At 43.6% G+C, this 22,953-nt stretch overlaps 1 protein-coding gene across 8 annotated transcripts in view; it reads left to right on the forward strand.

The window, feature by feature from the left end:
* LOC140187816 (rap1 GTPase-activating protein 2-like) overlaps positions 1-22,953 on the forward strand; it is a 448,669-nt gene that overhangs the window by 297,060 nt on the left and 128,656 nt on the right. For all 8 annotated transcript variants that reach the window (XM_072243593.1, XM_072243591.1, XM_072243592.1 and 5 more), the window contains one exon: positions 19,945-20,029. In XM_072243593.1, coding sequence (XP_072099694.1) covers positions 19,973-20,029 — 57 coding nt within the window. In that variant the 5' untranslated portion in view covers positions 19,945-19,972. The remainder of the gene's footprint in view (positions 1-19,944; positions 20,030-22,953) is intronic.

Here is a 22,953-nt window from a genome sequence, read left to right on the forward strand (position 1 = left end):
ACTCCTTGTCACTTGGTACACCCTTTAGTTAAGGACTTCCAACTAAAACCTGTATCAATATAGCAGTAGAGCAGATTTAAGTTCAAGTATCTAAATAGCATCAGCGTTTAAAAAATCATTTGTATCAATGATGATGATTGTGGACTGTTATTGACAAACCTATCCAGTCCATTAATCTCCTTTGAGGAGGGCATCTGCTTTCTGTACAATACTTGTCTCCAGACCAGCCCGCATTGTTGACAGCTAATACTTTTGAGACCTTAAAATGCTGGCAATGCCATCAACACCAGACCCTCAGAATGAATAGGAAAGCTCTTAAATTTAATATTTTCTTGGCTTGTGTGCTTCGGTGAAATAATAGCTTCTAATAGTATTGAATAAATACTGGGTTCAGTCAACGACAAGATCTGTTCTGCTTTTGCATATTGTCTGCTTTGCAGTTGTTTTATATCCGTTGGAAGGTAAGTGAATTATGAAGCAGGCCATGTGTAATAATGATATTTTAATATATTGAAACAATGGATAAAGGTCAGCCCATACTGACTTAACACAGCATAGATGATTCACTCTTTATATAGTAGACAACCCATACAGGACAGGATTGCTGACATTTGTGTTCTCGGTAACATAAAGTGACTGCTACCTTCGGGGAGAAGCATCATCCTTTCATCATCTGCCTGCGCCCTTTTGCAAATGCCTGTCAAATCAAACCAGCCAAATTTAGTCTTGTGTCAGGTTGTCAGTGAGCTGTGGTTTCCACAGAAACACACACGGAGAGTTGCCTCAGTATGATTTAAGGTGCGGTCCTGTAAGTGTAGTTTTCTCTCTCTCTCTCTCTCTCTCCCTCTGTTATTTGCAAAGATTAACCTGACAGCTGTGAAAGAGAATTGATTTCAGGACCTGTGTCTGAATCCTGTTGCTGCACCTGCAATTGTCACTCAGTGTGACAACACTTCCACTGGGACTGAGTGCCTACAAAGATTCTTTGTGTTATTTAATGTAAGGAAGTGTATCAGCCAGGAGGTCAGTTCGCCGGTGTATGACGGAGTGTAAGGGAACAATCCAGGAGAGTGATTATTAGCAAATATAATCTCAAAGATGAGAAGCGACGTTGGTTGAACACCACAATGAATCTCAGGGTTGTATATAGTGACATATACGTACTTTGATAGTAAATTTTCTTTGAACTTTGTACTTTGAACTATTATTAAGTCTAATCCCAAGGATGAGAAGTGATGTTCCCACTACAATGGGAAAAGGAAGAGTCTTTTCTTGTTTACGGACACAAAATGCTGGAAGAACTCAGCAGGTCGGGCAGCATCTATGGAGAGGAATAAACAGTCAAAGTTTCAGGCTGAAATTCATGATGAACGTCTTGGCTCGAACAGTACTAGAAAAGCCAGCATTTTCTACCCATCCCTAATTATCCTACAGACAGTGATAGACGCTAGAAAAAAGAAGAGTTATGAGAAATATCTTCCACCCATTTGACTCCAGGTAATGTATCAGGAACAGTTAGTACCCTTCAAACATCAGGCTCCTGAACCAGCATGGATAACTTCACTCACCTCAATGCTGAACTGATTCCATAACCTAAAGCAGTGGTCCCCAACCACTGGGCTGCGGACTGGTACCGGGCCGCAAGGCAAGCGCTACCGGGCCGCAAGGAAACGATATGATTTGGCGATATGAGTCAGCTGCACCTTTCCTCATTCCCTGTCACACGCACTGTTGAGCTTGAACGCACGCGAGGTCATTACCCGCACGTCGTCCATGTCAGCGCGGGAAGGAGATCAACTCCTCGAGTTTGCAAATGACGGCGGGCTGAAAATTATGTTTGCCATAACGTCTCTGCCGGCATTCTGGATCAAAGTCAAGGGCGAATATCCTGAGATAGCCATGGAAGCACTGAAAATGTTGCTTCCATTTCCAACTTATCTCTGCGATGAATGTAACAAAAACTAAATTGTGGAATAGACTGGACATAAGGAACCCCTCGAGTATCGCTGTCTCCCATCACCCCTCGATGGGGCCGTCTTGTTGCAGGAAATCAAGCCCAGGGCTCCCACTGATTCAGCGATATTGGTGCGTTGCAATGATTTTATATGTTTATACGGGGAAAATATGCGCTGTGTGTTTAATATCCAAACGTTACTTAAAATGCTATGATGCTATTGACTTACTTATATAACCATATAACAATTACAGCATGGAAACAGGCCATCTCTGCCCTTCTAGTCCATGCCGAACGCTACTCTCACCAAGTCCCACCGACCTGCACTCACCCCATAACCCCCCATTCCTTTCCTGGCTATATACCTATCCAATTTAACTTTAAATGATCATGTCGAACCTGCTTCTGCCACTTCTACTGGGAGTTCGTTCAACACGTATTTCAAGCCCCCCTGTCCTCCCCTGATAATTGACTTATCGGTATATTCATGCGAGGAAAATATGCGCTGTGTGTTTAATATTAAATTTGTTAGATAAACCCTTTTAGAAACGAAATTGAGTGTATTAGCCACTTATTACCGATATTCCGGTCGTGATTAACAGCGCCCCCCTGCCGAACAGAATCGCCAAAAAACAATTTGTAGCAAAAAACATCACGTGCACGCATACGCAAGTCACGCATGCGCACTGGTGCCCACGCAAGGCTTCATGGTCATTGTGGTCTTTTCGGGGTAAACACAACGTATTTGACTGCTACTATACTCTTGTCCGTTGGCAACCATCCCCCCCCCCCACCCCCCGGTCAGCTGGTCCACAAGAATATTGTCAATATGAAACCTGTCCACACTGCAAAAAAGGTTGGGGATCCCTGACCTAAAGCCTCACTTTTAAGGTCTTTACAGCTTATTTTCTCAGTATTGTTTTTATTTATATAGTTTGCCCATTGGTTGGTTGTTTATGTATTGTTTTTATATTTCTTTTTTTTCCCCCCTGTAAATGCCTGGAAGAAAGTCAATCTCAAGGTAGTTTATGGCACTTTGATAACAAATTTACTTCTTCTTAAGTCGTCCCTCCATATCGAAGATGATTTGTTTTCACATTGTTGTGGGTTCTGAGGTAACTGATGAGGTCCGTGTAGAAGTGCAGGCTCTCCCACAGATGGGGCATTTGCTGGCTGATGGAGCAGGTGGGTGGACAGCTTCTGAGGTGGTGGGCTCCTTCCTGTACACGGTCACTGCCTCAAGGTTGTCAACACCATCCCACAGGGTGCAGTTCCATTGGCCTTAGCTGCACCTCACTGTAGCCCGCCTTTCTACCTGAGTACTGGAGGCATTCTTCCTGAATTACTCTCTATTGCATTGTATTGCAGGGATTAAGGGACACGTCAGATCTGGTCAAGCTCTTATATCCTACCCCTCCCCTAAGGTTAGGGTCAATGAAATGCTCCATCAACCATGGAAGTCCAGGTAGACTTTCCCAGGATATTTGTTTATTTCTTCAAATTAGGCAGTTTTTAAATTTTTAACATATGTTACATGGTTTATGGTTGGGGTGAGAGAAGGGAGGGCCTATTTTTTTATAATGGTCACCACATCAATAACTACTCAAGTCTAATTGACCAAAGAGTCTTTTCCTGTTAGATGTCCAATCATGACTCTGAAGTCCACACACAGCGGCTTAGAATAGGCAGTACCTGGATGCAGTACTTGCAGTTAAATGGCATCTTTTGCAACCTCTACCCTTTCCAAAGTGCCAATGAAGTATTTTTTACTCTTGAAACATACAGTAGCTTCTGCTACAATGTAGAAAACATCGGCAATTAGCACACATTGATTTCCTGTAAACTCTTGGTGATTGAATAATAATGATTAAACACACACTTTGCTGCTTGGAGAAGTGGAAACTTGCCTGCTTCAGTACTGCTTCATCCTGACTATATTTATTCCAGCTTATCCACGGTATTCTTAAACACAGTGTCCTTAAAGCTGAATACACAAACACATTATCATAACCTAATGATTCTACAGCTCCCACAGGTAGGGAAGTGATAAATATTTGGGTAATCTTGTTTTATGTTTGAAAATATTGTCCAAGGAGTAAGTGATTTTAGTGTTTGATGCCAGGGTATACATTTTCCAACAGGGGAACTAGTCCAGGCAGGCTGGCATCTGTATCTGGTGGAGACCCTTCATCTGGACTGATTTTCCTTCTGTGGGTCTCACAGCTTTTGGCAAACCCACACTGTATTGCTCTTCTCCATTCATTGTATGCACTTGTACACGGGTGAAGAATATTTCTCTGAGGCTAACACGCACAAAATGCTGGAGGAACTCAGCAAGTGGGGCAGCGTCTATGGAGGGGAATAAACAGTCGGCATTTCAGGCTGAGACCCTTCGTCAGGACCGGAAAGGAGGGGCACAGAGGCCAGAATAAGAAGGACTGTGAAATTCGAGGTATGCCTATCCTGAAGAAGTTTGAATCTTCTCATCGCTGAGAGCTCTTCAAGACTTTATTACAAATGCCTGCACATCCCCAATGGTGAGACCCTGGTTATCTGGTGGATGCACAGACCCTGACCGCTTAACTGCTTCTTTGAACTGAAATGACCAATAAATATTTATGATTTATGTGGGCTACAGAATTTCTGAGATGTGACTGCACATTATTCCTCAATAAAGTTCCTGTGATAAGGTCACAGTCATGAATCCCCAGTCATAATTGGATTTTAATACTGTCGTTTTAAGGGGCTGATCCCAAAGATATGTTCACTGTCCTGTAGCTCCTCAGAAATATTATCTCTCTGACATGGGCACAGATTGTCCCTGAATAATTATTCTAATTTATTAAAATATTTAAATTATCTCTGGATCTAGTTACAGTAATGAGATGGCGACTGCTAATGCCTCAGTGGCAATATTAACACATCTCCATGACAGAGCACATACGCACCAGGACAGATTCAGAAATGATTAAGCTACCCTGCTGCAGTTAACAGTTTGTGTTATTGGAGGTCTAAAGCTCTGAAGTGATTTGAAGTTTGTAATCCAGTTGCGCTTTGATCTTACAGTTTAAACATCTGGAGCCTATGATTAGATTATCAACCAGTCATGGCTTTCGAGTGAATAATCGCCTGTTTTCCTCAGTAAATAACAGTATTAAGGAAATAGTCAATAGACATCGTGCTGGTGTGAGACTGTGCACTGTGTGAGTGACACAGGGACCAGTGAAGCCTAATGTTTTGTCCTGTATAAATGTCCCAATTATTCTGGCAAGACCATTGACATACAGTGCTTTTGTGGCTGGTATAAGAACGGCAGGGTGGAGATACGTCTCTACCAAAGGAAGGGTAAGGCACTTCTTCCTTCTGCTAGCCTGCGGGACACCCTTGGGCAAGGTGAGGCACCTGCTTAGCCCTCCCCACCCACCTCAGGGTCACGTGAAGCCATGGGAGTAGATGGTGGATGGTTGTATCACAGGTCCTGGTTACATAACCACTGACACCAGGCAGACAATGTCTGAAGAGTATTGATAATGGCTGGGGTCACCCATCTTGTAAAGACGCTGCCCAGAAGAAGGCAATGGCAAACCACTTCTGTAGAACAATTTGCCAAGAACAATCATGGTCGTGAGAGCATGATCACCTACGTCATATGACACGGCACATAATGAATGAATGAATGAATAAGAACAGTAGGGCGTGGGCTTGCCAAAAGCTGTGAGACCCGCAGAAGGAAAATCAGTCCAGATGAAGGGCCTTGACCCAAAACACCAACTGACCAGTTCCCTCCGCAGGTGCTGTCTGATCCACTGACCTGCTGGATATCTTTGCTCAGGATTCCTGCATCTGGCATCTCTGTGTCTGCTAAAATCAGCCTCGTCCTCCTTAGGCAGATGCTTGGAATGGAGGATTGCTTAACTCCAACCTGGTTTTTCAGGTTCTGAAATGATATACATAGATCTGTAGACTCTGGAGCGGGAGGTACGTAATAAGGTGCTGATTTGGGAGTGCATTTGCTCCTTCTGCCATTTTCACGTGCTCCCAGTAAGGACTGGAGCCTCTCAAAGCCTTCCTGCATTTTCCTCCAATCTGAACAAACACATGCCAGGGATTCCCGTGAGTCAGTGAGTACAATCCATTTTGCTTACAGGAGTGAAAAGAACCTCCTTGAATTGTTTCTTCTGACACCCTGGAATCTTTTGTCAGAGAGCTTGGTATAGGGTGTCTTTTTTTTTCAGAATTTGGTCTCAAGCAAATGTAGCCCACTCATTAAACCTGGCTGAGTCTAATTATGGTCTAAGTTATGGCCTGGGAGACTTTCATAATCATAGTCATAGTCATACTTTATTGATCCCGGGGGAAATTGGTTTTCGTTACAGTTGCACCATAAATAATTAAATAGTAATAAAACCATAAATAGTTAAATAGTAATATGTAAATTATGCCAGGAAATAAGTCCAGGAACCAACCTATTGGCAAAGGGTGTCTGGCCCTCCAAGGGAAGACTTGTAAAGTTTGATGGCCACAGGCAGGAATGACTTCCTATGACGCTCTGTGTTGCATCTCGGTGGAATGAGTCTCTGGCTGAATGTACTCCTGTGCCCATTTAGCTTATTCTGCCAATGGGAATGGAGGATTTTGCGGAGGTGACATCGTTGCGATCTCTCCTGTACCTCGCAAGATATGCAGAATGGTTCAAGTTTGTGCTGTGGACCTTCATTGTTCAGAGGTGGTTTTGTGCAGGATGGGCAGGTTATCAGTAGAACACAGTCAGCAGCTGCTTTGTGATCCATTCAACCCCCTCCCACAGCATCCTTCCTCACGCCAGCAGTCCCATCTCACTCCAGCCCAGTTCCCCCTCCTCCCACAGCATCCTGCCTCACTCCAGCAGTCCCATCTCACTCCTGCTCAGTTCCCCCTCCTTCCACAGCTCAGATCCACCTCACTCCAGCTCAGTCCCAACTCCTCCCACTGTATTCCATCTCACTGGAGCTCAGTCCCATCTCACTCCATCTCCATTCAACTTCCATCTCAATTCATCCTGGCTCAATTCCACCTTACCTCAGCTCCACCCACACCCCCACCTAAGGGTTGTACCTCATCTCTCCCAGGAGCACACACCCGCCACAACCCCTCCTTTGCATGAATGGTTGAGTTTGCCTAGCAGTGAAGGAAGACATTGAGCAAGGACACTGACGACACTCAGTCATTCATATAAGAAAGAGCATCCCCTGTTCACACTGAGACACCAAGCAAGAGCTCCTTCATCGTCCTGACAATGAATCTCCCATATTCACAGTTGTAACCTCTTCTACAACAAGCACCATCGTTCCGAGACCCTCTAACTTCTGTTTAACTTCATCATCATCATTATGTATCATGTTATATGACATGGGTGTTTATGGTCTTTGACCGTGATTGTTCTTGGCGAATTTTTCTGCAGAAGTGGTTTGCCATTGCCTTCCTCTAGGCAGTACTTTTACAAGACGGGTGACCCCAGCCATTATCAATACTCTTCAGAGATTGTCTGCCTGGCGTCAGTGGTCACATAACCAGGACCTGTGATATGCAAGCAACACACATAAAAGTTGCTGGTGAACGCAGCAGACCAGGCACCTCCTCCTAGAGATGCTGCCTGGCCTGCTACATTCACCAGCAACTTTTATGTGTGTTGCTTGAATTTCCAGCATCTGCAGAATTCCTGTTGTTTCCTGTGATATGCACCAGCTTCTCATACAGCCGTCCACCACCTGCTCCCGTGACTTCACATGATGCTGATCAGGTGGGGGGAGGGAGAGCTAAGCAGGTGCTACACCTTGCCCAAGGGTGAAGGAGCAACTTATACCCCCTTTGGTAGAGAGGTATTTGCCCAAAGGATTAAAGGGTATTTTGCAATTATATTGACCTAGATTTCAAAATTATATGAGCATCATTTCAAAATAATATTAACATTATAAAAAAGAAATTTCTAGCTGCGCGGCACCAAAGGCTATGTGTGTCGGAGCATTTCAGTTACTGCGCTGCCGCACACCCGTGCAGCTTAGAGGGAACAATGTTGGGGGCTGTTACTGTGCTATACGTCTCTGAATCTGCCTAAATCCCTTGAGCCAGAGGTCTTGACAGGAGAAAATGGATTTGTGATAGACTAAATACCTTAAGATTGATCTTCAGAACTATAAGTGCCATTGCAGGTTTGCAGTGCAGGTTTGATGCTGTGGGAATGATATTTATCAGAATGAAAGAAATCCTTTGCTATTGATGTTTAGCCAGCAGATTCTGTTCTCAGTGCTAGACCTCACGGTATGAATCATATTATGGATGAAGAAGCACCTTACACCCCCTTTGCTCCCGTGGCTTAACATGACCCTGAACGGAGGACTAAACAGGTGCTACACCTTGCCCAAGGTGAAGGAGTGCCTCTTACCCCCTTTGGTAGAGAGGTATCTCCACCTGTATCTCCGTCTGTGTTTAATTTACCTGCTTATAATATCAGGTTTGTCCACATACCAAATCTCACTCATGCCAGTTTGTAATTAGCCAGCTACTAACGCTGTAGTAACATTACGCTAACTGCACTAGTTGCCAGAAGCGTTGGTTCTAAGGATGTCATTATGAATAGTGAATGTTCTTTCGTTCAATATCACTTTCAAAGCTAATTGTACGGAATTAAACATAATAATACTTAATGTCAGGGACAATTTATTTAGAGATATAGCACAGTAACAGGCTCTTCCACAATGAGCCCACACCACCCAGTTGCACCCTTGTGACCAATGAACCTCCTAACCTGTACGTCTTTGGATTGTGGGAGGAAAGTGGAGCCCACACGGTCACAGAGAGAACATACAAACTCCTTACAGGTAGTGGCAGGAATTGAACCTGTGTCGCTGGCTCTGTAGTAGCATTAAGCTGGCTGCTTCACAAGTTTCCAGAAGTGTTGGTTGTGAGGGTGCCTGTTGACTTAGTTCGTCACACTGGGTTGGAAGTCCACTTGAACCACGCTGGCTTGTGTCCTGTCCTCTGTGACTATTTACACATGGGGGTGTTAATACTTGCCATTGCCCCACGTAGTCATCTCTGCATGACTGTCAAACACGTACTGATTAAATAGCTGCCCTCGGTCAACTAATACTGCCACCCAAAAACAAGTTCCATTGCAAACTTATATGAAGAAAGCAATCCAGAACAAATATCAGCTGTTATTTCCAAAGTGTTATCATCCCCTAGGAAATAAATCACATGATTCATACCGTGAGGTCCAGTACTTAGAACAGAATCTGCCTGCTAAACTTCAATAGCAAAGGATTTATCTCATTCTGATAAATACCATTCCCACAGCATCAAACCTGTGGTTGACAACAGGATTGGCACTTTTGGTTCCTAAGATCAACTTTAAGGTATTTAATCTCTCATAAATCCATTTTCTCCTGTCAAGACCTCCGGTTCAAGGGACTTAGGCAGATTCAGAGACGCATAGCACAGAAACAGCCACTTCAGCCCACAACACTGTTCTCTCTAAGCTGTGTGGTTGCATGGCTGCGCAATAACGGAACTGCTCCCACACACATAGCCTTTGTTGCCATGCAGCTGGAATAGTTTAAAATATTATGTTAATATAATTTTGAAATAATGCTCATATAATTTTGACATCTATGTCAATATAATTGTAAAATATCCTGTAAATAATTATATATTATAAATAAAAAACGTACCACAACCTTTACTTTGAAACATTTTAGAGCTTCAATGCACTTACATTGTCAGTGTTTCAGGTTACAATGCTGTGACAAATTGCAACAATAAACACTGAATAGAAGTTGGTAGCTCATTGTTAATAAACTGCCGGCCTGCTGAATGCCAGCGCTAAGTTTAGAAGTTTCTGAAACATGAGAGGTTTTCATTGTTCTACTATATTTCATTATACCCTTCAAATAATAAATAAAATCAAAAGTATATGAGTTATCAATTTCCATTTAAAATGTTCATAGTATTAGATTATGAGGACACGCAGTTCTGTTTATTGTCATTTAGTAATGCATGCATTAAGAAATGATACAATGTTCCTCCAGTATGATATGAGGAGGGAGGAGAAGATGGTGGCGCGACACAGCGCGCGTGGCCGTTCTGAATGAATATCGTATGTGTTAACTCGGGGGCCGTGCACAATCCGGATTTGATGGAGACAGCTGTGAGAAGCACGGAGGAACACCTGGAGTAACTTCTGAAATGCCCGCTTCGCTGCTGCTGCTACTGTGCAATCGAGAATCTCCGGAGGGGAAGGCCCCAGATCCTTGGCTTTGCCTATTGCCTGTTGCCGGGGCCGGGGTTGAAGCGCTTGGCAGAGATGGTGCTTGGTGCTTGGTGTCAGAGAGCTGGTCGGAGGCTCGGCGTTTTCGGACAGACTCGGAGTCAGACTGTGGTCGGATGCTTCCAGGATGCTGCATCGGAAAGTTGGCGGCACTGGAGGTTCACCATCTGCATGAGATGATGGGACTTCTGAGAGACTTTGAGACTTTTACCGTGCCATGGTCTGTTCTTATCAAATTACGGTATTGCTTTGCACTATTGTAACTATATGTTATAATTATGTGGTTTTTGTTAGTTTTTAAGTCGGTTTGTCATGTGTTTCTGTGATACCATTCTGGAAAAACATCGTATCATTTCTTAATGCATGCATTACTAAATGACAATAAAAGAGGACTGCGTGTCCTCATAATCTAATCTAATCTAATAATCTAATGTCACAGAAACACAAGGCAAACCAAGACTAAAAAACTGACAAAAACCACATAATTATAACATATAGTTACAACAGTGCAAAGCAATACCGTAATTTGATAAAGAACAGACCATGGGCACGGTAAAAAAAAAGTCTCAAAGTCTCTTGAAAGTCCTACATCTCACGCAGATGGTAGAAGGGAGAAACTCTCCCTGCCATGAACCTCCAGCGCTGCAAACTTGCCGATGCAGCACCCTGGAAACACCCGACCACAGCTGACTCTTGAGTCCATTCGAAAACTTCAAGCCTCCGATCAGCCCTCCGACACCGAGCACCGAGCACCATCTCTGCCGAGCGCTTCGACCCTGGCCCTGGCAACAGGCAATAGGCAAAGCCGAGGATTTGGGGCCTTCCCCTCCGGAGATTCTCGATTGCACAGTAGCAGCGGCAGCGAAGCAGGCATTTCAGAAGTTTCTCCAGATGTTCCTCCGTGCTTCTCACGTCCGTCTCCATCAAATCAGGATTGTACATGATACCTACTTAACAAATACCGATATCATTTTGGAGCGGCCGCGCACGCTGTATGCATATTACAATAAAACATTTAAAGTGCCTTACTGTTTTCAGGCCGTGTAAACATTTCCTGCTCAGAGCAATGGCTGGTTTGCACAGCTGTAAAATAAATTAGAGGGAATGTGGGCCCACAGTGGCCATGGTAACCATCACCGCTTATCAACACTAAAAACATTTCTCAGCACGTAGCCATCTATAGGGCTATAGTTATTGGAAGCTACTGACATGATGAAGGAAGCTGTGAACACTACCAGAGGTGGAGGACGTTCATTGCCACCCTAAATGCCAGTAGCGTAAGGGGCAAAAGAGACAATTACAGACATAGAGTTATACAGTACAACATGCCCTTTGGTGCAACTTTTTCATGCTGACCGAGGTGTCTCCCTGAGTTAGTCCCATTTGCCTGCAATTAGTTCATATCCCCTTAAGCCTTTCCTATCCATGTACCTGTCTAAATGTCTTTGAAATGTAATTTTTGCCACTTCTACGGCTTCCTCTGGCAGTTTGTTCCACATTCTATGTGAAAGCCTTGCCTCTAATTTTAGACTCTTTTGCCCTGGGAAAAAAAAAAGACTGACAATCCACAGGATGCTACCTGACCTGCTGATTTATTCCATCATTCTGTGTGTGTTGCTCTGCATTTCTAGCATCTTGTGTGTGTGACTGTGACAATCCACCTTAACTTTGCCGCTTTTCATTATATAAACATCTTTTAGGTCACACTTCAGCATCCTTTGCTCCGATGTCATAGCATGCATCTAGAATCTAATTAAACGTTGTGAGTACCTGCTTCCACCTCACTCTCAGACAGTGCCCTCCATCTTCACTCTCACTTTTTAAGCTTCTCTTAACCTCATGGAGAAGGTGTGTGCTGTCTGTCGAGACACCTGTTTACACCTGATATAGAGTCATAGAATACTACAGCACAGAAACAGGCCCTTCAGCCCATCTAGTCCATGCCAAACTACTATTTTTCCCAAGACACATTGACCTGCACCTGGACCACACCCCTCCATACCCCTTCCATCCAAGTACCTCTCCAAACTACTCCTAAATGTTCAAATCGAGCCCACGTCAACCATTTCTGCTGGCAGCTCGTTCCACACTTTCACCACCCTCTGAGTGAAGAAATTCTCCCTCATGTTGCCCTTAAGCATTTCACCTTTACTCAAAGTTCAAAGGTTCATTTATTATCAAAGTATACAACTCTGAAATTCTTCTCTGGGTAGCCATGAAACCAAGAAAGAAAAGAAAGGCAGCACAATCATTAACCCCCAAATTCTTCCTCCCCGCACAAAAAAAAAGAACAAAAATGGAACAGGTATATCAAGCCCCAAATCCCCCCAGGATATTAAAAAGCTATATGACTGATAATAAGTCTATAGTCCAAGTTCACATCCAAAATGCAGAAAACCTGGGCACCCTTTCACCCTTAACCCATGACCTTTAGTTCTAGTCTCACCTAACCTCAGTGGGAAAAGCCTGCTTGCATTTACCCTATCCATACTCCTCATAATTTTGTATACCCTCATTCTCCTACACTCTAGAGAATAACATCTTACTGTAAGTGTTATTGAGATCATTGCATGATTTAGGCAAAGACAGTAGGTAAAAAAGAACCCGGTTAACAAGGAGAAATGTGTTGGCTTTCCAGAATGTAATTCATTACAGTGTGTTAGTTATCACTGACTCCGATTATCCAAGAGCAACATACCAAATGCAGTAGGAGCTCAGCGGTTAGGGCAGCATCTATGGAGAGGAATAAACAGTCAACGTATTGGGCTGAGACCCTTCATTGGGACTGGAAAAGAAGGGGGAAGAAATCAGAATAAGAAATAATAAGGGGAGGGAAAGGAGTACAAGCTGGCAGGTGATAGATGCAATCAGGTGAGGGGGAACGTAGGTGAATGGGGGAGGGTGTGTGAAATAAGATGCTGGGACGCGATAGGTGGAAGAAGGGGCTGTGAGAAGAATGAATCTGATCAGAGAGGGGAGTAGATGATGGGAGAAAAGGAAGGAGGAGGGGCACCAGAGGGAGATGATGGGCAGGTGAGGTAAAGGAGGAGTGGAAATGGGGAATTGAAAAAAAGAGAAGGGAGCAGTGGATGGAAAGAAATTCATGCAAGTTAGAGAAATCAATACTCATGCCATCATCATGCTGGTCCTGCTAATATTCTGTCTGCATAGCCTCCAACCTGATGCTTGTTTCAGGCATCTGGTGTCAGCAGCCTGGACAATCGTCTGCCCCACCAGGGTGGGTAGATAGTGGAAATGTTGTCCTGGGAGAGCACACTGCCTCTGTTTTCCTTCTCCTCCCAGTGAAGTTGGAGGATTCTGCAGAGGCAAGATCCGTGGTATCTCTCCAGTGTTTCGAGGTCCCGACTGTAGCTAGGCCAGGCCTCCAAAGGGTACAGGATGTGGGGATCACTGCTGCCTGCTATACCATGAGTTTGAGATCTTGGCCATCAAACAATAAAGGATGAAGCAGCGTACTTCCCAGATCTCAGTTATCAGATAAATGTTCTGTTCTGAGCCGACTGATGTGGTAATGAGCAGGAAACCTGAGACATCACACAGGAGTTCACACAAAGAGTATCTACCAGCTCAGCACCAGATGCTTTAAATATCCTGTTGTCAGATTCAAGGGTAAATGAAGCTGTGCTGCCCTGAAATGTCAAAGGACCCTGGCTGGTGGTTAATGCTCAGTCCTGTATTCCCTCACTATGAATGGTCCATCGCACAAATGCAGCTTTAGCATTGGTAGGTGCAAGACCATAAGATAGAGGAGCAGATTTAGGCCATTCAGCCCGTCGAGTCTGATGTGCCATCCAATCGCAGCTGATTTTTGTTCAACCCCACTTCTCCCTGTACCCCCTTACCACCCTTACCACCCTTACCAACCAAGAGCATGCCAGTCTCTGCCTCAAGAGCACCCAACGATTTGGCCCCTGTAGCCCTCCCTGGCAATAAATTCCACAGGTTCTCCACTTTCTGGCTGAAAGAATTCCTCCTCGTCTCAGTTTTAGAGCCATGTTCCCTTATACTGAGGCTGTGCCCGCGGAACCTAAGACTCTCCTACTAATGGAAGCATCTTCTCCACATCTGTTCTGCTCAGATCTTTCAATATCCAGTAGGTTTCAATGAGTTTCCTGCCCCTGCCCCCACCCACCCATCCTTCTGGACTCCATCATGCACGGGACCAGAGAATAGACCTTACCCCCAGAACCCCCCCACCCCAATAATTTGTCAGTCAATCACTCCCACCTTCTCCCCACACCAAGGGAGAGGCAGTGGTGTAGATCAAAGGTTCATGGTACATGGATGGGAAGGGTTTGGAGGGATATGATCTGGGTACAGGTCAATGGGACCAGGCAGAAGTTTGGGTTGGCATGGATTAAATGGGCTGAAGGGCTTGTTTCCATGCTGCTGTGCTTCATGACACTGTCGGTAGAGGGGGAGGCATAAACCAGGATATTGGGATGACCTCCTGCCCCTTTTCAATCTATACCAGTAGGGTCTTATAGTCTAGCTGGAGGGGAAGGGCACCCTTCATCCCGACTTGGAATTTTGTTGTATTTCTTTGTTCTACAGTAAATGTTTGCAAGATAACGAATCTCAAGGTAGTATATGATAACATATACATAATTTGATAATAAAAACAAGAGAGTCTGCAGATGCTGGAAACCCAAAGCAACATACAAAAAATGCTGGAGGAACTCAGCAGGTCGGGCAACATCTATGGAAATGAATAAACAACATTTTGTTTGTGTTGTTTTGATAATAAAGTTACTTTTTGTAATACTCTAGACAGCATTTGAGCCATTTGAATGTGTCCATTTTTTTACAGCTGTCTTCCTCCGATTTGGTGATGTGGGACACGGAATCGGGCCTATCCCAATCTGTCCTTACCTCCCCACCTCTCCTCCCAACCCCTTCCATTCCACACCTCCCAAACTGCCATGCGACCCCACAAGCTGAGAGTCTGTTGCAGCCTCAGGAACTGGGGTTGATTTCAAACTCCCCTGTTAACTTAAGACGCGAAAAACAAACACGGGGACCTTTCGTGGGCGAGCAGACAAACATCCTAGTGAGCCTTAAATTGGCCGTAATGAGATTGTCTTAGTAACAGACCCTCTGTTCCAGTGTCTCTTCGCAACAGTGGTGCGGCAAATTGCTTGGACTAAAAGCACATCAGCCATTTGATTTCAAGGTGTGCACAGCAAACAACAAGTAATCAGTTGTTTTATGGCCTTGTTCGTGTGTTGTTCTTCCATTACTGATTAGTTTTGTTGCTTAGAGTGATGATTTGGCTTTCCCAGCAGTCAGCACAAAATAATTCCATCCATATCTAAATGGAATCCGTGAACTATGTGTCATACTCTCAGATCACCAAAGCCTGACTTATTTGGTAGAACCTCTGATCCAAGGTTGGGATTCACTTCAAAGACAACTTGTGCTCTTACTCAAAGATCTGCGTCTCCTCTGAGTCATTAACCCCAGGGCACCCCTTCCCTTCTAGCTAGAGATATATTTTGAAGAAAAGAAGGTCATCCTAGTATCATGGCTTATGATTTTTATATAGGCATCTGTTAGTCTCGTGAGACCATGGATTTGCACCTTGGTAGGTTTCCAGGGCGCAGGCCTGGGCAAGGTTGTATAGAAGACCGGCAGTTGCCCATGCTGCAAGTCTCCCTTCTCCATGCCGCAAGTCTCCCCTCTCCATGCCACCGATGTTGTCCAAGGGAAGGGCATTAGGACCCATACAGCTTGGCACCGGTGTCATCGCAGAGCAATGTGTGGTTAAGTGCCTTGCTCAAGGACACAGCACGCTGCCTCAGCCAAGGCTCGAACTAGCAACCTTCAAATCACTAGACAAACGCCCTAACCACTTGGCCACGCACCAACACTTGGCTTATGATTAACCCTCTACTGATGTAGAGATATAGAGAACCATTGGCCCATCCTGTCCATGCCAACCCAATCTTTTGCTCAGGCTCATCAACCTGCACCTGGACCATACCCCTCCGAACCTGCTCATCTATGTCCCTATCCGAACTTCTCTTAAATATGTCAATTGAACCCTTATCTACCACTTCAGCTGGCTACTTGTTCCACACTTGCACAAACCTCTGAATGAAGAAGCTTTCCTTAAATATTTCACCTTTCACCCTCAACCTATGACATCCAGTTCTAGTCTCACCCAACCTGAGGGGAGAAATCTGTTTGCATTCACCCTCACTGTGCCCCTCATAGTTTTGTATACCTCTATAAGGTACTTTCTGCGCTCCAGGAGCTAAAGCCCTAACCTATTCAACCTTTTCCTGTAACTCATTTCTTCATGTCCCAGCAACAGCATTGTAAGTTTTCTCTGCAAAATTTACAAGGATCTTACAAAAATCATCAATATATTCAAAGTTCAAAGTAAATTTATTATTAAAGTACATATTTGTCACCATATAAAACCCTGAGCCTCATTTTCTTGCGAGCATACTCAATAATAACCATAATAGAATCAATGAAAGACCACACCAACTTGGGCTTTCAACCGGTGTGCAAAAGACAACAAACTGTTCGAATACAAAAATAGTAATAAATAAATAAGCAATAAATATCAAGAACGTGAAAATGAAGAGGCCTTGAAAGTGAGTCCATCAGTTGCGGGAACAGTTCAATGATGAGGCAAGTGAAGTTGAGTGAAGTTATCCCCTTTGGTTCAAGAGCCTGATGTTTGAGGGGTAATAACTGTTCCTGAACCTGGTGGTGTGAGTCCTGAGGCTCCCGTACCTCCTTCCTGATGGCAACAGCAAGAAGAGAGCATGTCCTGGATGGTGGGGCTGCTGATAAGCGAATGGCAATTCATGTAAAGTTAAGTCTTGTAAGGTGAACAAGGGAAGTCTCAGTGACCTAGCCAATGTTTATCATCACATTTCAGTTGATGGGAGCTTGCTGTGCACAAATTAACTGCATGTGACCGTCAGTAGTGTGATTTGGAATCCCGAAGTATGAAAAGGTGGACCATGAACACATATCCTGCTTTCGCAAGAGACCAGGACTTGTGAGGGTGACTGTAAGGAGGAGGGAGGAATTGTTCAAAGATTGGTTAAAAAGCATTGAACGATGGATTAGCAACTATCCTTAAAGACTAGCTTTATTTGTCACAAGTACATTGAACCATACAGTGAAATGTTTGTGTCAGTGACCAACACAGTCTCAGGATTGTGCTGGAGGCAGCCTGCAAGTGTCACCATGCTTCCAGCACCAAAATAGCTTGCTGACAAGTTACTAACCCTAACTCTGTATCCTTGGAGGAAATTGGAGCACCCAGAGAACGTACAAAGTCTTTAGAGAGAGCGGTGGGAATCAAACACTGAGTAATGATAACTGGAGCTGTAAAGCGATTGTGCTAACTGCTGTGCAGCCATATCGCTCCATTAAATCCTGCAGTTTCAGTTGAAGACCTCTGGGGGTTCACACCTTGTTCCACAGCTGGTAATACAGTTAGTTTGGTGTCTGCCTCGAAGTCTAAATGACCTCAGTGGCCGGGGTAGTAAAGAAGAATTTTGGCATGCTGACCTTCATCAATCAGGGCACTGAGTTTTGAAGTTCGGAGGATGTAGTGCAGTTTACAAGATGCTGGTGAGGCTATGGTAGTGTAGTGGTTAGCACAACACTTTACAGTACCAGCTCCTTGGGTTCATTTCCCGCCTCTGTCTGTGAGGAGTTTGTAGGTTCTCCCCGTGACTGTGTGGGTTTTCTCTGAGTGCTCCAGTTTCCTCCCACAGTCCAAAGACAAACAGATTGGTAGGTCAATTGGTCATTGTAAATTGTCCCGTGATTAGGATACCCCTGTCTCAAAGGGCCGAAATTTACATTTATCACAATTTATACATTTATCAAAATGTGTGAGAATGCATTTTGATAAAAGGAACAATAGTCGTAAAGAAGGTAAATGCAACATTGGCATTTATTTCAAGGGGAATAGAATATAAAAGCAAAGAGATAATGCTGAGCCTTTATAAGACACTGGTCAGGTCGCACTTGGAGTATTGTCAATAGTTTTGGACCCCTTAATCTCATTGTCATTGGAGAGAGTCCAGAGGAGTTTCAGGAGGAGGATTCTGGGAATGAAGGGGTTAACATATGAGGAGCATTTGGCCTCTTTGCTCCTGTACTCACTGGAATTTAGAAGCATGCAGGGGGATCTCATTGAAAGCTACCGAATATTGAAAGGACTTGATAGGGTGGATGTGGAGAGGATGTTTCCTATGGTGGGGGTATCCAGAACTAGAGGGCACAGCCTCAAAACTAGGGGCAACCCTTTACAACAGAGGTAAGAAGAAATTCTTTAAGGCAGAGAGTAGTGAATCTGTGGAATACTCTGCCACAGACTGCGGTGGAGGCCAAACCTGTGCATATATTTAAGGCGGAAGTTGATCGTTTCCTTAATCGGTCAGGGCATCAAAGGATATGGTGAGAAGGCAAGTGTATGGGGTTGAGTGGGATCCAGGATCACCCATGATGGAATGGCAGAGCAGACTCGATGGACTGAATAGCCTAATTCTGCTTCTGTGTCTTATGGATTTATGGCCTGTTCTGCGCTGTATCCCAATAAGTAAATTTCACCTGGAGAACTGTGTTCCGTTTTGATCATACTGTTTTCTGAAAGATGTTACTAAACTGGATAGAGTGCAAGAAAATCTTACAAGGATTTAAAGGACTGAGTAATAGGAAATGATGTTCAGTGTAGGATTCCTTGGGGCATTGGAGATTAAGAGGTGATTTTATAGATGTGTTTAAAATAATGAAGGACATACATTCAGTGGACACTTTACCTTCTGTACCTATAAAGTGGACACTGAATAATTGTTCATGGTCTTCTGCTGCTGTAGCCCATCTCGACATGTGGTGCATTCAGAGATGCTCCTCTGCACACCACTGTTGTAACGCGTGGCTATTTGAGTTACTGTTGCCTTCCTGTCAGCTTAAACCAGTCTGGCTATTTGTCTCTGATCTTTCTCGCCCACAGAACTGCTGCTTAATGGATGTGTTTTGTCTCACACACCATTCTCTGTAGACTCTAGAATCTGTTGTGCCAGGAGATCAGCAGCTTCTGAGATATTGAACCCATCCCATCTGAGACCCACAATCATTCAACGCTAAAAGTCACTTAGAGCACATTTCTTCCCCATTCTGGTGTTTGGTCTGAACACCCACTGGACTTCTTGACCATGTCTGCATGCTTTTATGCAGCGAGTTTCTGCCACGTGATTGGCTGATTAAATATTTGTATTAATGAACTGGTGTTCAGGTGTACCTAATAAAGTGGCCATTGAGTGTAGATAACATGAATGCACAGTCTTTTCCCCAGGGCTGGGGAATCATTAACAAGAGGAGATAGGTTTAAAATTAAAGAGGAAAGATTTAATAGAAAGGTTTTTTACACAGAGGGTGGTACATATGTGGAACACGCTACCAGAGGACATGAGTGAGGTAGGTACAATAGCAGATTTCAAAGGACTGTTGGAAGGGTTTATAAGGTTATGGACCAAATGTGGGCCAATGGTACTAGCTGGATGGACATGTTGGTCAGCATGGACCAGTTGGGCCGAAGGGCCTGTTTCTGAGGTGCATTACTATGTGACTATGACTCGCCTCACGGGATTTTCCACGCATCCTCATGGGTCTTCCTTTTCTTTCACAGGAAACAAGAGATAGCCAACGGGGCCGACATGAGCACAGTGGAACCACACTTGTCACCACCTCACACTGCTCCCCCCTCCACAAAGGTAGGTGACTTGCTCTGAACTCCCCTCTGGGGAGAATTGTGTGCTCGCTTACTTTCACTTTTTATTTGTCCAGAGGCAGGAAAGATGTGCTTGTATTAGGAACAAAAATCAGTCCGCTGGAGGCACTGAGCAGGTCAAACATCTAATGGAGGAAAGGCACGGAATTGTTGATGCATTGGGGTGAGACCCTGCATCAGGACCTGTATTGGCCTTTACTTGAAGTAGCATAGCTTTAGAGACTTAAGGTGGTTAATGCCATAGAACAGGCCTCCCAGCCTATCTGATCTATGATGCAGTTTACAATTCATAGTTTCCAGTACTAACTCTGAGTTGTCTCCTTTTTCTTCATTGTTTAACCAGGGATGGTGAGCCTTTCTGAGAGCTCAAATTAGTGGTAATCTTCTAAGAAGTTTCTCTTATACTCCACGGTAATTTTGAGCAGAGATTATCAAAGATTAATGAATTAGTAACAGTAATTATGGTCCTGTTGCTAATTTGTGAGTATTCTTTATTTTATTGTTAATAAAAGTATAACTGAGAGATTGAAATAAATGAAGCATTTTAAAAACCTATTCAAAAATACTTAATATTAATTTTCTAAAAAGATTGAAAAAATAACATCACTTCTAAGTAGTATTGATGTTATATTTCATACATAAGAAATGTGAATGTGAAATTATAAGCTTTGGTGCATTTTCATACAAGATCAAGAAAAGGAAAATAAACACACTACTCTCCGTGAAACTTCTGTTGCTGCACTAACGTTGACAAATATTTTGCATCCGGCTTGTATTTGATTGTCTCGAGAACAATGCACACAACACTAGTTTCATTTGGCAGTAAGGATAATCATTGTGTATCTTTTTATTATGGGTGGGGTTTAAAGTATCAAGGGGCAGCGCTACATGTCAAATATCAACGAAAGTTTTGCATGTTCGCCATCCCTGATTTTTGCACTTTCTTCTTAAGTACACTTATGATTTTTACTTCAACCGCTTTTTGTTGCAGTGGGATCTACACTTTCCACTAGGTAAAAGAATTTCTCCTAAATTCTTCTTTGGATTTATTGCTGACTAACATTTATTTTTAGCCTGCGTTTTCGACTCTCTTACTTGTGAGAATTTTCATACATCTACCCTCTTGATCCTTGTGAAAGCACTGGAAACCTCATCCAGCTCTCTTCTCCACCTTGTTGGTTGGCTATTCAGATCTCTAGGGCAACAATCTCTCAATTTCAGCATCATCATGATGAAGCCTCTTTGCACTACAGGTACGGTAGAGTAGCAGTTAGCGCAATGCTTTACAGCTCCCATTCCCGCTGCTGTCTGTACATTCTCCCCGTGACTATGTGGGTTTTGTCTAGGTGCTGTGATTTCTTCCCGCTTTCCAAAAAGGATCCATAGGTTAGTGAGTTATGGACATGCTATATATATATTGGTACCAGAAGCATGGCAACACTTGTGGGCTGCTCCAGCACATCTTGGACTTTGTTGGTCATTGACACAAAACGGTGCATTTCACTGTACGTTTTGATGTACATGTGACAAATAAAACTAATCTTTCTGTGTTGATGAAAGGTGTATGTTAAAACTCTGATAATCCCATTGCTCAGCAATCCTGATAGTTCAACATCTGTCTCATCAAATAATGAGACCTGCTCTCCCATCGAACTCATGGGGTTCCCATTACCATTCTCCCTAAAAACTCACTGCAGACCCATTCCCATACTCCTTATGAACTTATCAACGTCCCGTTCCTTATAAAGTCATAGGACCATCCCGTGCTCCTTATAAACTCTCCAGCACCCTGTTCCTATGCTCCATATCAACTCACTGGGATTCTGTTTCCAGCATTCCTTATAATCTCACTGGGGCCTGTTCCAACACTCCATATGAACTTATTGAGGCCTCGGTCCCTGAACTCCTGCTAAACACACCAGAGCCTCATTTAGTCCAAACTTGCTTGAATAAGACGTAACTTTAAATGAAAATTATCAATCAGAATCAGGTTCAGCACTGGGATATGTTGTGAAGTTTATTGTCTTGCAGCAGTAGTACAACGCAAGACGTAAGATAACTGGTTGGCTGTCCATCGTATTCGACAATGACAGTTAGATTTGTGCAGTCCTGTTGTGTGTTCGTAGGTGTCTGCCGAGTCCAAGTTGTGAGTGAAATAGACGTCCGTAGTAAATACATGAAAACTGAGTGATAAAACTAACTGTTCTGCTGCCACAGAACAACAAATTTTACCATTACACAAATTAACTTAGTGCTCCCAAAGTTGATCCACTTTGCCCTAAACTCTAAAATACTCAGAATCCTCATGATGTTGTTTGCACTTTGTGTTAAGCCTCTCCCTCAATAGCTTCTAATTGCACATTGCCTGTGTGGAACTGATCTGAGCCAGCCAAAGGGAAGCTAATTAATTAATGTGTTTGATGGCTTTTTCTATTTACTCTTCGTATTTCAACAACTCCTCTGAGTGACAATAAAGAGTGGCTTTCTTTCCCCTTAATTAACCTTTACATAAGTACTTAGTGGTAAATTATTGACATTTCTATTAAATATGCTTCCTTCAGTAGCACAAATGTATTTATGTAATATTGCTGATTGTGGCAGCTATAAATTGTACGTGTGGTAAAATTATTAGAATGTTCTCATTTTGTTGCTTTGAAATACCAGAGAGAAAGGAAAGTCTTTAAAGAAAGAAATCAGAAGTCTAGTATTGGCTAACACATCATGTTAGCACTAGTTATCTTTGTGATTCTGATTATCAGCCTCCTAGCGGTCTCCACCTTCACCAACACTCACCCCACATGACTCCATCTACCTTGTTTGTCTGTCGCAATCTATCATCCACCTGCTTTTATTTCCCAACTCCATCCCTCCCCCTCCCTGCCTGGCTCAAGCTGCCTGTCACCTTTC

Source organism: Mobula birostris, chromosome 25, assembly GCF_030028105.1.
Source record: "Mobula birostris isolate sMobBir1 chromosome 25, sMobBir1.hap1, whole genome shotgun sequence".
Taxonomy (NCBI): Eukaryota; Metazoa; Chordata; class Chondrichthyes; order Myliobatiformes; family Myliobatidae; genus Mobula; species Mobula birostris.